This window comes from Pelophylax lessonae, assembly GCF_965119305.1.
Source record: "Pelophylax lessonae genome assembly, chromosome: 12".
In the NCBI taxonomy this organism is placed as follows: Eukaryota; Metazoa; Chordata; class Amphibia; order Anura; family Ranidae; genus Pelophylax; species Pelophylax lessonae.
In genome coordinates this window covers 120,958,765-120,972,842 of record NC_138779.1, presented here as the reverse complement: position 1 = coordinate 120,972,842, position 14,078 = coordinate 120,958,765, and the positions used below count along the sequence as shown (strand labels likewise).

The 14,078-nt window shown below is 46.5% G+C and overlaps 1 protein-coding gene across 2 annotated transcripts in view; it reads left to right on the top strand.

The window, feature by feature from the left end:
- TBCEL (tubulin folding cofactor E like) overlaps positions 1 to 14,078 on the top strand; it is a 119,116-nt gene that overhangs the window by 72,800 nt on the left and 32,238 nt on the right. For both annotated transcript variants that reach the window (XM_082273882.1, XM_082273881.1), the window contains 2 exons: positions 10,585 to 10,724; positions 12,689 to 12,870. In XM_082273882.1, the coding sequence (XP_082130008.1) occupies positions 10,585 to 10,724; positions 12,689 to 12,870 (322 nt within the window). The remainder of the gene's footprint in view (positions 1 to 10,584; positions 10,725 to 12,688; positions 12,871 to 14,078) is intronic.

Below are 14,078 nucleotides of genomic sequence, written 5' to 3'. Positions count from 1 at the left end.
GGCGACCTGGTCGACCGTGCACACTTTCACAAAATTCTACAAAGTAGATGTTCAGGCATCGGCGAATGCTTCCTTTGGCCGCAAGGTTCTTAGTGCGGCAATTCCCTAGGGTCCCTTGTTGGGGACCTCTGGCTGTTGGGATAAGTTTTTTTTTTATCCCCTGGTTCTTTGTCTTTTCCTGGGTTGTTGCTCCTGTTGAGCAATTATTTTTTCCTGTAGCCCAGCTGGTTTCCTTCCTTTGGTAAGGTTCCTTTCTTTGATGCGGAGACTGCGTTGCCTTTCGGCGCGGATGCGTTTCCCACCCCTCATGTTTGCACTGCTTTGGGACGTCCCCATATGTGAAGAATATGAAGAGGCGGCGACTGTCGGAGGACGTAAGAGAAAACGGAATTTTTGTAAAATCTTACCTGTAAAATTCCTTTCTCTGAGTCCTCCGACAGTCGCTGCCCCCGCCCCTCTTTTGGGGTTTGGTTGTATACCCTACTGCTATTCCACTGAAACTGAGATATGGTTGCAGGAAGTAGGAGGGTATTGACTGAGGGGACCACCCCTTGAGGGTGGGATATGTTAAAAGCTTTAATGTTAACATATTCTGTTGCCTAGCTACTCCTTCGGAGCAAAGTCTAATACCCCATATGTGACGAATATGAAGACGGCGACTGTCGGAGGACTCAGAGAAAGGAATTTTACAGGTAAGATTTTACAAAAATTCCGTTTTTTGTGATTTGGCACTGTGTTATCTTAACACACAATTGCGCGGTTATGCGACGCTGTACCCAAATAAAATTTGTGTTTTTTTTCCCCACAAATTGAGCTTTCTTTTGATGGTATTTGATTCCCTGTGCAATTATTACTTTTTACGCTATAAGCAAAAAAAGCGAAAATTCTGGAAAAAAAAAAAAAAAAAAAAAATATATATATATATATTTTACATTTTCTGCCATATTACCATATTGGCCAGAGCAGAATGACATCACTCCTACATATGCGCAGGAGTGTGGTCATCCCGGCACACAGGCAGTGTGCTGGAATGTAAACAAAGCTGCGCTTGCATAGCTTAGTGTACATTCCAAAGAAGACTGCAAGCAGCCAGTTAGAACATTACAAGATTCTTCCACAAAAAGGAGCCTGCCTGCTTCCAGTTCTGTTTTAACAAGGTCATCCCTCTGCTCACCCTGCTCTATCCCAGCCCTTTTGAGTACTGCTTTATAGACTACGCAACAGGCTAATACCAAGTCAAATTCATGTACTTAGTTTATTTTAAATACATTTCATAATATGTTCATTAATACAAAGCTGCTTTAATGTGTGTGTTTTTTATTTGCATTTATATTTTTAATGCAACTAAATGTAAGTTTATAACAACCTCTGGGAATCCCCTGTACAACACAACTCACACTCAAGAGGAAGGGTTAGTACTCAACCAATCAGGCTCTGCTGCATACTCGTAAGCTGACCAGGAATATGTTGAGGATAGAGGTGACTTCATATGTTGCTGGTATTGCACTGCTCACACTTTGGCAGGCAGGTGACCTTCTGTCATCAATGGCTCTGGTCCACCCTCTTCTGCACCTCACTACACCTCACAGTAGTGCATGTAAAAAACACAGCCTGGCTATAATAGTGACGCATGGCTGAGATGGTTGTATCAGTTTTAGGCTGTTTTGCTAGCTTGGAGATTGGACTTAAGTAAATCACACTCAGGTTTCACAAAGTTCTATAAAGTGAATGTGATGGCATCTGCGGATGCCTCTTTTGGCCACAAGGTTTTGCAGGCTGCTTTTTTGAAGACTTGGTTCTCTTTGAGGGTGTATTTTTTTTTTTTTTTTTTTTTTTTTTAGGTGGGCTCCAGTTGTTTTGGTTGAGCCCCTGTTGCCTGGTTGGCTACTGTTTTTAGCCTTGGGAATTTTTTGCTGTTCCCACCCCTCATGTTTAATGCTGCTTTGGGACGTCCCAATGGTTAAGAATATCAGGAGCTGTGTCCGTCAATGAACAAAAGAGAAAGTGGGATTTTCGACTTACCGTAAAATCCATTTCTCTGATGTTCATTGAGACACAGAACCCACCCCTCTGAGTTGTATTTTCTCTGACACAGCTTGTAACAAAACTGAGTACCTATAGCCGAGAGAGGGAGTATACCCCTTGGGACTGCCCATAGGCATAGCCAGACTTTTTTTCTGCCTTGTGTCCTACTCCTGTAGGGGGCAGTATAACCCAATGGTTAAGAATATCAGGTGCTCTCCGACAATGAACATGAGAGGAATGGATTTTACGCAGTCCTCTTGATTAATATCAATTGGTTATACTGCAGGAGTAGGACACTAGGCAGAATAAAATGTTCTGGCCACACCTTAGGGGCAGTCCTAGAGGGTATATCCTCTCTCTCTCTCTCTGCTACAGGATGTCAGTTTTTTTCTGTCTAGCTTCCCTGTGTCCTAAGCCCAGTCATCCTCGGGAGTTTGTGTTACACTCCTTGGATGTAGTTCGGGCGATCAGGGTGTATTTGACTACTACGGAATCTTTCCGTAAGACGGATTCACTTTTTGTGATCACGGATGGCCCTAAAAAGGGGTTGCCTGCATCTGCCGCGACTATCTCCAGATGGATCAGACAGACGGTGGTACAGGCTTATTCTATTAAGGGTCGGAAGCCTCCGTTCCCTGTTAAGGCGCACTCCACTCGGGCGCTTAGTGCTTCCTGGGCCTTTCGCCATCAGGCGTCAGTGCTTCAGGTTTGCAAGGCGGCTACCTGGTCGTCGGTGCATACCTTTGCAAAATTCTATAAAGTTGATGTGATGGCATCGGCGGATGCCTCTTTTGGTTCTGCAGGCCGCGGTTTGAGGAGACCGGTGGTCTACCTCGAGGTTTTTTTTCTGTTGGGTTTTCAGTTGAGTCTCATCCTTTTTGTCTGATGAGCCTTTAAAACTTCTAGTTGGCACCGGTTGGGCCTTCTAGATTGTATTTTGATTTCCGTTATCCCACCCCTCATTTGTGGCACTGCTTTGGGACGTTCCAATTGATATTAATCAAGAGGACTGTGTTTGTCAATGAGCGACAGAGAAAATTGGATTTCTCTTACGTCCTCCGACAGTCGCCGCCTCTTCATATTCGTCACATATGGGGTATTAGACTTTGCTCCGAAGGAGTAGCTAGGCAACAGAATATGTTAACAATAAAGCTTTAACATATCCCACCCTCAAGGGGTGGTCCCCTCAGTCAATACCCTCCTACTTCCTGCAACCATATCTCAGTTTTAATGTCTAGCTTGTCAGGAGTGGCTGGCTCTCTCTGTGCTGGGACTTTCTGTCCCAGACTGTTTCTTCTTTTTAATATTTTGTTTGAGTTTTTCTCTCTACCTTTTCTTAGCTGTTATTTTGTCAGCGTTAGTTAGTTCTTCGGACGAAGAGGATCATGCGGACTGGGTCTCGGGCTGATCCCCCTGGTCGCAGGTCGTGGGTCAGTGGCTTCCCAGTCTGCCAACGAGCGTTCAGCCAGGTAACGCTCCTGGCATAGTGAACGACCCATCCCTGTTCGGTGCAGGGATGATTGGTGAGGTGGCTACCTCACTGGACGCTGTGCGGTTTCTTAACCCCCATTTTGTGCGTCTTGAATTGCGACTCTCCCTGCCTCAGGTGCAGCGGCTTGTTCGCCTGTGCGGGTTCCCCACGCCATGTGAGGTAAGTGTATTTATGTGGGGACCTGTCTGTCTGGGGGGGTGTCAGTCTGGGACTGTGTAACCTGCCTCTGTTCACACTGCTTGTCTCCCTATCTCTCGGCTGCATGCTGTGGGCTGCAAGGGGGGGGGTGCTGTGTGACACTGTGTGTGTCAGGCTGGGCAGTGTGAGAGCTGTGTGCTGTGGGGCATGTTTTTTCTTGGCATGTTTGGGCATATACAGCGATTGCTGCGGCGATCTAACATGTATCCTTATATTGGATTGTAATATGTGTTTTAATGCACTGTGGAGCGGCGTTTTCGGCGCCAAACGACGCCATTTTGCCTGCACCCGCTCCGGCCGCATGGTTTACATGCATGGCGGCCATTTTCTTGTAGCCTCCATAGGCTTACATAGAGCGCCCTGGCAGCATCACTTCCTCTTTCCAGGAACACCGATCGAGGCAGCAGCAGCGGCGAGGGTCTCCTCAGGTTTTATCCTTCTGTTCTTGCTATCCATTGCCTGTGTTCAGTTTGCATATTCCCTGTGGGGGTCTCATTGTGCTTGAGTGTGGTGCGGTGGGCTGCGCTTGCCGCGCTTGCCGCGCTTGCAAAAAAGGGGCAGTTAACCCTTGGTTGTCTGGCATTACAGGGGCAATGGATTCTCAGGAGGGCAAATTTCCTACAGTATTGGTGGAAAGCCAGGGGACCGCTGTTTCCCCCCCAGGGGGGGATTTAGCCACTATTGTGGCTGGCCTTGCTGCTCAGGTGCAAATGCTGGTGGCTGCTCAATCTACTAAACGGCCCAGAGTTGCTCTGTCCTCTGATTCTGAGGGTGAAGGTGATGGGGCTGTTCTGGCAGGGACCTCCTTATCGGGGTCCCGCTCCTCTCTTGATCTAGTGGGGTCTGAGGTGGAGGCTGAAGTTGAGGGGGTCGATAATTCTCCCCCTGGCTCGCCTGAAGAGCTTGCAATCATGGATGAGTTGATTGCTTCCATTAAGCAAACGCTGCGTTTGCAGGACGAAGTGTGTCCCCCCGCTGCCTTGGCGGCTTATGGGACGCAGAGAAAACGCAGGACGCCGCAGGTTTTTCCCTGCAATGCTGATTTTCAGCGCGCCGTTAAGGATCAATGGCGCGATCTGCGCAAACCTTTTGCGGTACCAAGTAAATTCAAGCTGCGTTATCCTTTTTCGCCTGCCACTGATGAACGGTGGTGTGTGCCTCCACCAGTGGATCATGCAATTGCGGTTTTGAACAAAGCCACTGCGATTCCTGCAGAGGGTTCCCCTATTTTCCGTGATGTCACGGATAGGAGACTGGAGTCTCTTGCCCGTCATACTTATTCTGTTACGGGTTCTATGCTTAAGGCTCTGTTTGCTTCTCTCATGGCGGCCCAGGCGATCGCAAGTTGGACGCAGATGCTTAGGCGCGTCCTAGTGGCCGATTCGGCCTCGGCGGCGACCCTGGATATGGTGGATCAGATCCACCAGGGTGTCATGTATCTGTGTGATGCGGACCTGGACTTGATCCCGTTGGCTGCACGTGTGCACAGCGTGGCGGTGTTGTCTCGCCGCCTGGTTTGGTTAAAATGTTGGTCGGTGGACCAATCTTCACGTAAGACCTTAGCCAATCTGCCTTATGATGGGTCTCGCCTTTTTGGGGAGTCCCTGGATGTGTTGATTAAGGGGATCACCGGGGGTAAGAGCACTCTCTTGCCCCATTTCCCCAAGGCTAAGGGGGCTTCTGGGAAGAAGCATGCAAATTTTCGGCCCCCTCAGGGGTCCTTTCGTGCCTTTCGGCCGCACTACAAGGGCAAACCGTTCAAAGGTCAAGGCTCTCAGAAGAAGCCCTGGTCTGGAAAACAGAAGTCCGGCCAATCCGGACCTGCAGCCCATAACAGTTCGGCCTGAAGGGGCGCCCTCACCCAGTTTTGGGGTGGGGGGACGCTTGCTCGGTTTTCTTCAGCCCTGGTAGGCCCGTGTGCGGGACAGATGGGTTCTGGAAATCGTTCGATCTGGTTACAAGATCGAGTTTCTCTCTCGGCCGGAGAGCAGATTTTTTCCCTCAAATCTTCAACTGTCTCCAGAGCGCCTGCGGGATCTGCACCTGGCGGTGCGGGACCTGAGGGCTCAGGGAGTGGTGGTCCCGGTGCCTCATCGGGACAGGTTTCGGGGGTTTTATTCCAATCTGTTCACCGTGCCCAGAAAGGTTCGTCCGATTCTGGACTTGAAGGCTCTAAACCGCTCTGTGCGGGTTCGCAAGTTCCGCATGGAATCCCTGCGGTCGGTGGTGGCTGCCCTGGTTCCGGGGGAATTCATGGCCTCCATCGATTTGAAGGATGCGTACCTTCACATCCCCATATTCGAGGGTCATCAGAGGTACCTTCGTTTTGCCATTGCGGAGGATCAATACCAGTTCGTGGCGTTGCCCTTTGGTCTCGCCTCGGCTCCGCGGGTCTTCACCAAGGTGCTTGCACCGGTTCTGGCATTATTGAGGGCCCAGGGCATTTCTGTCCTGGGGTATCTGGACGACATTCTGGTTCGGTCTGCGACCAGACAAGGTCTGGAGGAGGACCTGTCTGTCACAATGCAAACTCTGCAGGAGTTTGGTTGGACGATAAATTTTCCAAAGTCGACACTGAGTCCGTCGGTTCGTCTCCCCTATCTGGGAATGATACTGGACTCGGTGCAGGCGAAGGTCTTCCTGCCGGAAGACAAACTCGGGACTCTCCGGGAGGAAGTCAGGTCCCTCAGGGACGTTCCGAACTCGTCTCTGCGGACGTGTATGAGATGTCTGAGATTGATGGTCTCGGCCTTCGAGGCGATTCCTTTCGCACAGTTTCACACGCGGGGTCTCCAAGCGGAGATCCTGTCCAGGTGGGACGGGCGACCTCAATCTCTGGATCTTCAAATCTCGTTGAGTCTTCGCACCAGGGAAAACCTTCTGTGGTGGCTCCAGTCCCCGTTGGTGTCCGGGGGCAAGTCGTTTCGTCCGATCTCATGGACGGTGATCACCACGGATGCCAGCCTGTCGGGCTGGGGTGGAGTTCTGGGCGTTCTGTCCGCTCAGGGGACTTGGTCGGAGGGGGAGTCTTCCCTTCCGATCAACATTCTGGTATTGCGTGCGATAAGGCTCTGTCTTCATCGCTGGACGGACCGGCTGCAGGGTTGCCCGGTTCGGGTGCAGACGGACAATGCCACGGCGGTGGCCTACATCAACCACCAAGGGGGCACCAGGAGTGCCCGAGCGGCTCGAGAAGTGGCCGACATTCTGTCTTGGGCCGAGACTCATGTCCCGGCGATAACGGCGGTTCACATTCCGGGAGTGGAGAACTGGCAGGCGGACTATCTGAGTCGCCAGACCCTGGATCAGGGGGAATGGTCTCTCCATCCGGCTGTCTTCCAGACGTTGTGCGCGAAGTGGGGTCTTCCAGAAGTGGACCTGTTCGCGTCTCACCTCAACAACAAGGTGAAGAGGTTCGTGGCAAGGACGCGCGACCCTCGGGCAGACGCGTCGGACGCGTTAGTGGCCCCGTGGCATCAGTACAGGCTGATGTACGCGTTTCCACCGATTCAGTTGCTGTCCAGGTTCCTTCGCAGGTTACACTCGGAACGCAACACGGTGATTCTTGTGGCACCGGACTGGCCTCGCCGGTCCTGGTACGCAGACCTCGTGAATCTGGCGGTCGACGCCCCGTGGCGTCTGCCTCTTCGAGACGATCTACTGTCTCAAGGACCGATATACCATCCTGCTTTACAGTCGCTGGCTTTGACGGCCTGGCTGTTGAAACCGAGGTCCTGAAGGAGAGGGGTCTCTCTCCGGAGGTCGTTAATACTTTAATCAACGCGAGGAAGTCTTCCTCGGGGAAGGTTTATTACCGTACTTGGAAGGCCTATTTTGCCTGGTGTGAGTCCAGGGGGTTTTCACCCCGCACGTACTCGGTGTCCCGTGTGCTGTCTTTCCTTCAAACGGGTGTTGATCAGCGTTTGGCGCTGGCTACGATAAAGGGTCAGGTGTCTGCTCTGGCCGTTCTGTTTCAACGTCCCGTGGCTTCCAATCCTTTGGTTGGCACCTTTGTTCAGGGTGTGCGGCATCTGGTTCCCCCGAGGCGGGATCCTCTGCCCCCTTGGGACTTGAATCTCGTTCTCTCTGTGTTACAACGTGCTCCTTTTGAACAGATCAGGGAGATCTCGTTGTCTATGTTGTCCAAAAAGGTCGCCTTTTTGGTGGCGATCACTTCGGCTCGCAGAGTGTCGGAACTGGCGGCTTTGTCCTGCAAGTCTCCGTACCTGGTTATTCATTTGGATAAGGTGGTCTTGCGACCTAATCCTTCTTTTCTGCCGAAACGAGTTTCGGAATTCCATCTTAATGAGGATATTGTCTTGCCTTCGTTGTGCACGAAGCCTAAACATCCAAAGGAGGTGAGATTGCACTCTCTGGATGTTGTTCGGGCGATAAGGGTTTACCTTAAATCGACTGAGTCTTTTCGAAAGACGGACTCCTTGTTTGTTCTTCCAGAGGGTCCTCGGAAGGGCATGGCGGCTTCGGCCTCTACCATCGCCAAATGGATCAGGCAGACCATTGAACAGGCCTATGCTTTGCAGGGGAAGGTTCCCCCTGTGCCTGTGAAGGCGCACTCTACTAGATCTCTGAGTACGTCTTGGGCCTGTCGTCATGGGGCTTCTGTAGCCCAGGTGTGTAAGGCGGCGACTTGGTCGACCGTGCACACTTTCACAAAATTCTACAAAGTAGATGTTCAGGCATCGGCGGATGCTTCCTTTGGTCGCAAGGTTCTTAGTGCGGCTGTTCCCTAGGGTCCCTTGTTGGGGACTCCTGGCTGTTGGGATAAGTTTTGTATCCCCTGGTTTTTTTGTCTTTTCCTGGGTTGTTGCTCCTGTTGAGCACTTATTTTTGCTGTTGCCCAGCTGGTTTCCTTCCTTTGGTAAGGTTCCTTTCTGTGATGTGGAGACTGCGTTGCCTTTCGGCGCGGATGCGTTTCCCACCCCTCATGTTTGCACTGCTTTGGGACGTCCCCATATGTGACGAATATGAAGAGGCGGCGACTGTCGGAGGACGTAAGAGAAAACGGAATTTTTGTAAAATCTTACCTGTAAAATTCCTTTCTCTGAGTCCTCCGACAGTCGCCGCCCCCGCCCCTCTTTTGGGGTTTGATTGTATACTCTACTGCTATTCCACTAAAACTGAGATATGGTTGCAGGAAGTAGGAGGGTATTGACTGAGGGGACCACCCCTTGAGGGTGGGATATGTTAAAGCTTTATTGTTAACATATTCTGTTGCCTAGCTACTCCTTCGGAGCAAAGTCTAATACCCCATATGTGACGAATATGAAGAGGCGGCGACTGTCGGAGGACTCAGAGAAAGGAATTTTACAGGTAAGATTTTACAAAAATTCCGTTTTTTGTAAGAACTTACCGTAAAATCCTTTTCTCTTAAGCTCATTGACAGACGCAGTACCCGCCCCTCTATTTTTGAGTTGGGTTAGGTTAAATTCTCTGACACTGCTTTGTGACATAACTGACATCCTGTAGCAGAGAGAGAGAGGATATACCCTCTGGGACTGCCCCTAAGGTGTGGCCAGAACGTTTTCTTCTGCCTAGTGTCCTACTCCTGTAGAGGGCAGTATAACCAATTGATATTAATCAAGAGGACTGCGTCTGTCAATGAGCTTAGGATTTTACGGTAAGTTCTTACAAAAATCCAATTTTTTTCAGGGCATCAAATTCCTTAGGTGATCTCTCCCTGTGGTGTGCTGATATCTTCCTGACAACCCCTAAATTACCAATGTCTCCTTTAAGTGTCTGATAAACCTTATCGTTTGATGCATAGAAACAGGACTTATTAATTGTTTCCATATGCAGTATCCATAACTATCTCCTGAAGAATTTAAATCCTAGCGAAACATGTAGAGTGAATTGGAAAAACTGCACAACATATGTAAAGCAATGTTTCTTTTATTGTTGAACATTTTAAACTTTAAATAAAATCAAAATTCAAAATATCTCTCTTATTTGTTAGCTCTAAAAAAGCCCTGTTTTTCCATATTTGTACACATTTTCTCAATTTTGAGGGGTGTGGTGCATGTGGTTTTCAGAGAGCTTACCTTTTTCACACATCATTCCATTTAAAAAACTAAAAACTTGTTTCTGTAGACAAGCTTTCATGTAATTATCCCTTTTTTTCCTTTAATTCAGTGTATTTTTTTTAGTTTGTGGATTTATTTTGCTTCTTTTTTATGACTACATTTTCTGGTGGTGTTGGGATGAATGAAATAACTTCATTACATAAGGTTGATGCATATCATTAAGTTGTTGTTGTTAGATTTTTAATAAAAAGGCCTATATTGTGAAATTAAGCCAAATGTATGAATCCTATAATGAAAAATGTGATATATTTTAGGACAGAATTAATGCAACATGTGTTAATAACTAGTGCTCATTACACAATTGATTAAAAAAGTGGGTGGGATTTACTAAAGCTGGTGCACGCATATTCTGGTGCAGTTGTGCATAGTGACCAATCCGCTTCTAAGTTCAGTTAGGCTTTTACAATAAAACCTAGAAGCTGGTTGGTTACTATGCACAACTGGACCAGATCAGATTCTGTGTGCAACCAGCTTTAGTAAATCTTCCCACTGTTTTAGATGGCCTAAACCTCCCCCAGTATCTTGGTATTGAACAGTTATGGCATTAGCCAGGCTGGTCTAAAAAGCCTCTGCCTCAAGTTTTTAAAAGTGGTTCTGCTTGAAAAAGGTCATCCCTCTGTGTACCCTGCTCTATCCCCCCCTTTTTTAGTTTTAGTACTGCCATATAGGGGATTTCAGCAGGCTAATATCAAGTCAAATTCATGTACTCACATTAGTTGCATTTAAATAAATATGTAATAACTAGAGCTCATTAAAATTCTGTTTTAGATCGCTTGAACCTCCCCAGTATCTTGGTATTAAACAGTTGTGGCATTAGCTATGCTGGAGAAGAGAATGAGATTGCTGCCTTTTGCTCACATGTGTCAGAATTAGACCTGTCTGGTAATCATCTTGACAGCTGGCAAGAGGTAAGAGAATACATCAAACTGTTCACAGCATGAATAGAATGTTGTTCTCATTCAAACCTATATTTACCAGAGAATCAAAACGAACCGATAATATGTGTAAACCACATTACCATTCTGTAACATTTGGATGTCTGGTAATGAGACAGGCCATCTATGCATGTGTAATTCACAAAAACATTCTGGCACCTAATGTGAAGGAAGTGATATAAGATGTGTATACAAATTCTACAAAGGTGTTAGAAAAATGTAAAACAGCTACTTTCATTTTTACCTTTCCAAAGAAGTCAAGTGTTATTAATACAAGCATGCACTTCCATTTCTAAGGTAGATCAGAACAATGATGTAATGAAGTTCTACTAGTTTACTTTCCTTAGAAACTTTAAGCAGCAAGTGTGTGGTCTTAAACAGCCTTTTTCAACCAGAGTGCCTTCTGGGTTCTTCAGGTGTGCCTTGGCAAAATGCCTAAAAATTGCCAAAAATTACCTAAAAATTGTGTACAAACCAGCGGGTGAATCAAACAAGCTTCTTTGTTACACATAGCTACAGGTTTTCATTGTGCAACATTACAACCTTGGGCACTGTGCAGACCAGCCACCAGCATCCCAACAACCACTGATGTCATTGGTTGATAAGGACATTTGCCACCTGGACAACATCCTTGTTTGATCTCCCTGCCCCCCTCTGTCAGCAACAAATTTGCTTTGAAAGAATAAATCACCTCTAATGTTGGGTGTCTTAAGTGTGTGGATGCTGCTGCAATGTAAAACTAATAGTTCAGATTTCTACATTTTAGAATGGGGTGCCTTGAGATAGAAATTTAAAGGGTACTTTGAATGAAAAAAGTTTAGAGACACTGGTCTAAAACATGGTATCCTGAAACCTTTGACCACACACTGCAAAACATCATTCTGGTTGACAGGGTAGTTCAGTAGACAGTAGAATGCCAGAAGCTACTACTGCATCATGAGACCAGAGTGTTTCCTGCCCCATTCTTGATCAAACATGACAAGGCTGTGGGGGTGTAAAAATACACATCTGCTTTATATTTGCCTTGGTCATTAGAAAGCCAAGAACTAAGTGGAAAAGGTTTAGAACCTCTGTGTAAACAACAAAAACTGACCAGAGGCTCTAATCCTTCCCCATTTACTATAAAAAAAAATGTGTGTGTATGTATGTATATATATATATATATATATATATAATAATATTTTTTTTTTTTTTGCCCCTTTCACATATGCTGTCCGTTTGTCTGTTTTTCATCCATCCGTTGACGGATGAAAAACCGAGAACAGTGTATCTCTATGGAAAAACAGATGTAAATGGATGATTATCATGATCATGATCCATTTACATCCGAATTCATCATCGCCTGTTTTTTAAACTGATCAAAGCTATATTTCTGTTTCCTTTATTGACAGACCGCTCCATATCTTCTTGACCCTTGGGTTTATGCTGCCCCCTACAGGAGTAGGACACTGGGCGGAAAGTTCGACTACGCCCATATGGCAATCCCAGGGGGTATATTCCCACTTCCTTCTATAGGTCTTCAGTTTTTTTCTGTCTAGTCAGGAGTAAGGACCTAGTTCCTTGCTGGGATCTCTGGTCCTAACATTTTTTCCTTTTTATAAATGGAATTTTTTTGCTTCTTTTATTATTTTCTTGTTCCTGTGAGAACTGCAATCAACTGCTGGACTGAGCGATGGACTGGATATCCAAGATTCTTACCGTGTCCCCAGTCTGCCCAGCGAGCGTGACCCGACCTCAGCTCCATGCTAGGTCAGCTGCGACATAGCCCCATAGCGGCCTTCCCCGCAGTTCTACTTAGTGGCCTATGATGTATTAAAATCTATATATCTGATAATCTGATATATTGAAAAATACAGTAAACTGTTGCATGTGGCAACTTTGTTACAGCAAAATCATGCCCTCATGTAATCCTTTGCCTTTTTTGCTTGTACTTACAGGTCAGCAAGATTGTATCTAACGTGCCTCAACTGCAGTTCTTGAATTTGAGTTCTAACCCATTATACATGTCTGTGTTGGAACGTGAGTGTGCTGGATCATTTTCTGGTATTCGCAAACTGGTTCTCAATAACTGTAAAGTTTCCTGGGAAACAGTCCACACGCTGCTGTTGGAGCTACCAGCGTAAGTATGATAGTGTTGAGCTTATTTTATAGGTGCTGCTAATTCAACACTGATTTTGTAGTGTCATGTATGTCAGTACTAAACACTTATAGGCCATCTTATTCGAGATAATGAGATTTATTTTAGCTTAGATGAAAAATTCAACTAAAATCAACATAAAAATGAAAGGCCATTAAGTAAATAAAAAAGATGCTTTTGCTGCAATACTCACCTTTAGTTAAAAACTCTCACCTACAGTACTTTTCCGCCACTAAATATCTTCAGTCCGATATTCAACCCACTTCTGGGACCCGCCTTAGCCTGTGACTGTATAATGAATGAAAAGCACAGCAAAATATTGAAATAATTTCTCTGTCTGCTTTCTCTATCAGCATTCTTCTTGTCCGCACATGAACTATCTGGCTCCTTGTACTGCTCAAGGCTCAAACTTCAGCCTTGTACAAAAAACCTTCTGTAGAAATTATTTATGGTATATTTCTTTATCGTACATCAAAGGACACAGACCATCTTCATAGCCATGATTATAGGGTTATGCTACTTACTTCACCTACTAAGTAAGCCTCAGTACCAACCCAAAGGTTGGGATATTTTAGTCCTGACTTTGGATACTGTCCAGACTAGAGTAATCCTCCCTACAGACAAATGTCTTGCTGAAGACATTGAAAAATCATTTGATTAGCCTTTGCATGAGGCTTTTGGGAAAAATAGTAGCCTCCTTCAAGGTATTGCCCAGTTTTATTCCGGGCCCCTCCAGCGAATGTCTTATCAGTATGGAATAGGAGGATGCAGTCGTTGGATTTCCTAAGACTAAGATTTCTGTGGACTGGTGGATTACCTCCCATATTCTGGAGATTGGAACATTGTTCCTCCTTCTATCCTGGAGGGTCTGATGACAGACATCAGCCTAATGGGATGGAGTTCTAGACAATTTTTTGTCCATAGAAGTTGGTCACCTCAGGAAAGGGGGTTATCCATCAACATCCTGGAGTTGAAGGCAATTCACCTTGCCGTACTGCATTGGACTGTGCAGCTGAAGGGCCTTCCTGTAACGGTCCAGTTGAGCATTGCCATATAAATCATCCTGACTTTTCTACAAATTGGAGTTAAACAGGGTTTGGCCTTGAGTCAAAGGTCATATTTCGGCTTTGGGGGTCTCTTTTCATAGACAAATTGCTTCACATTCCTTGGTGCGTGCCTTTGTGCAAGGG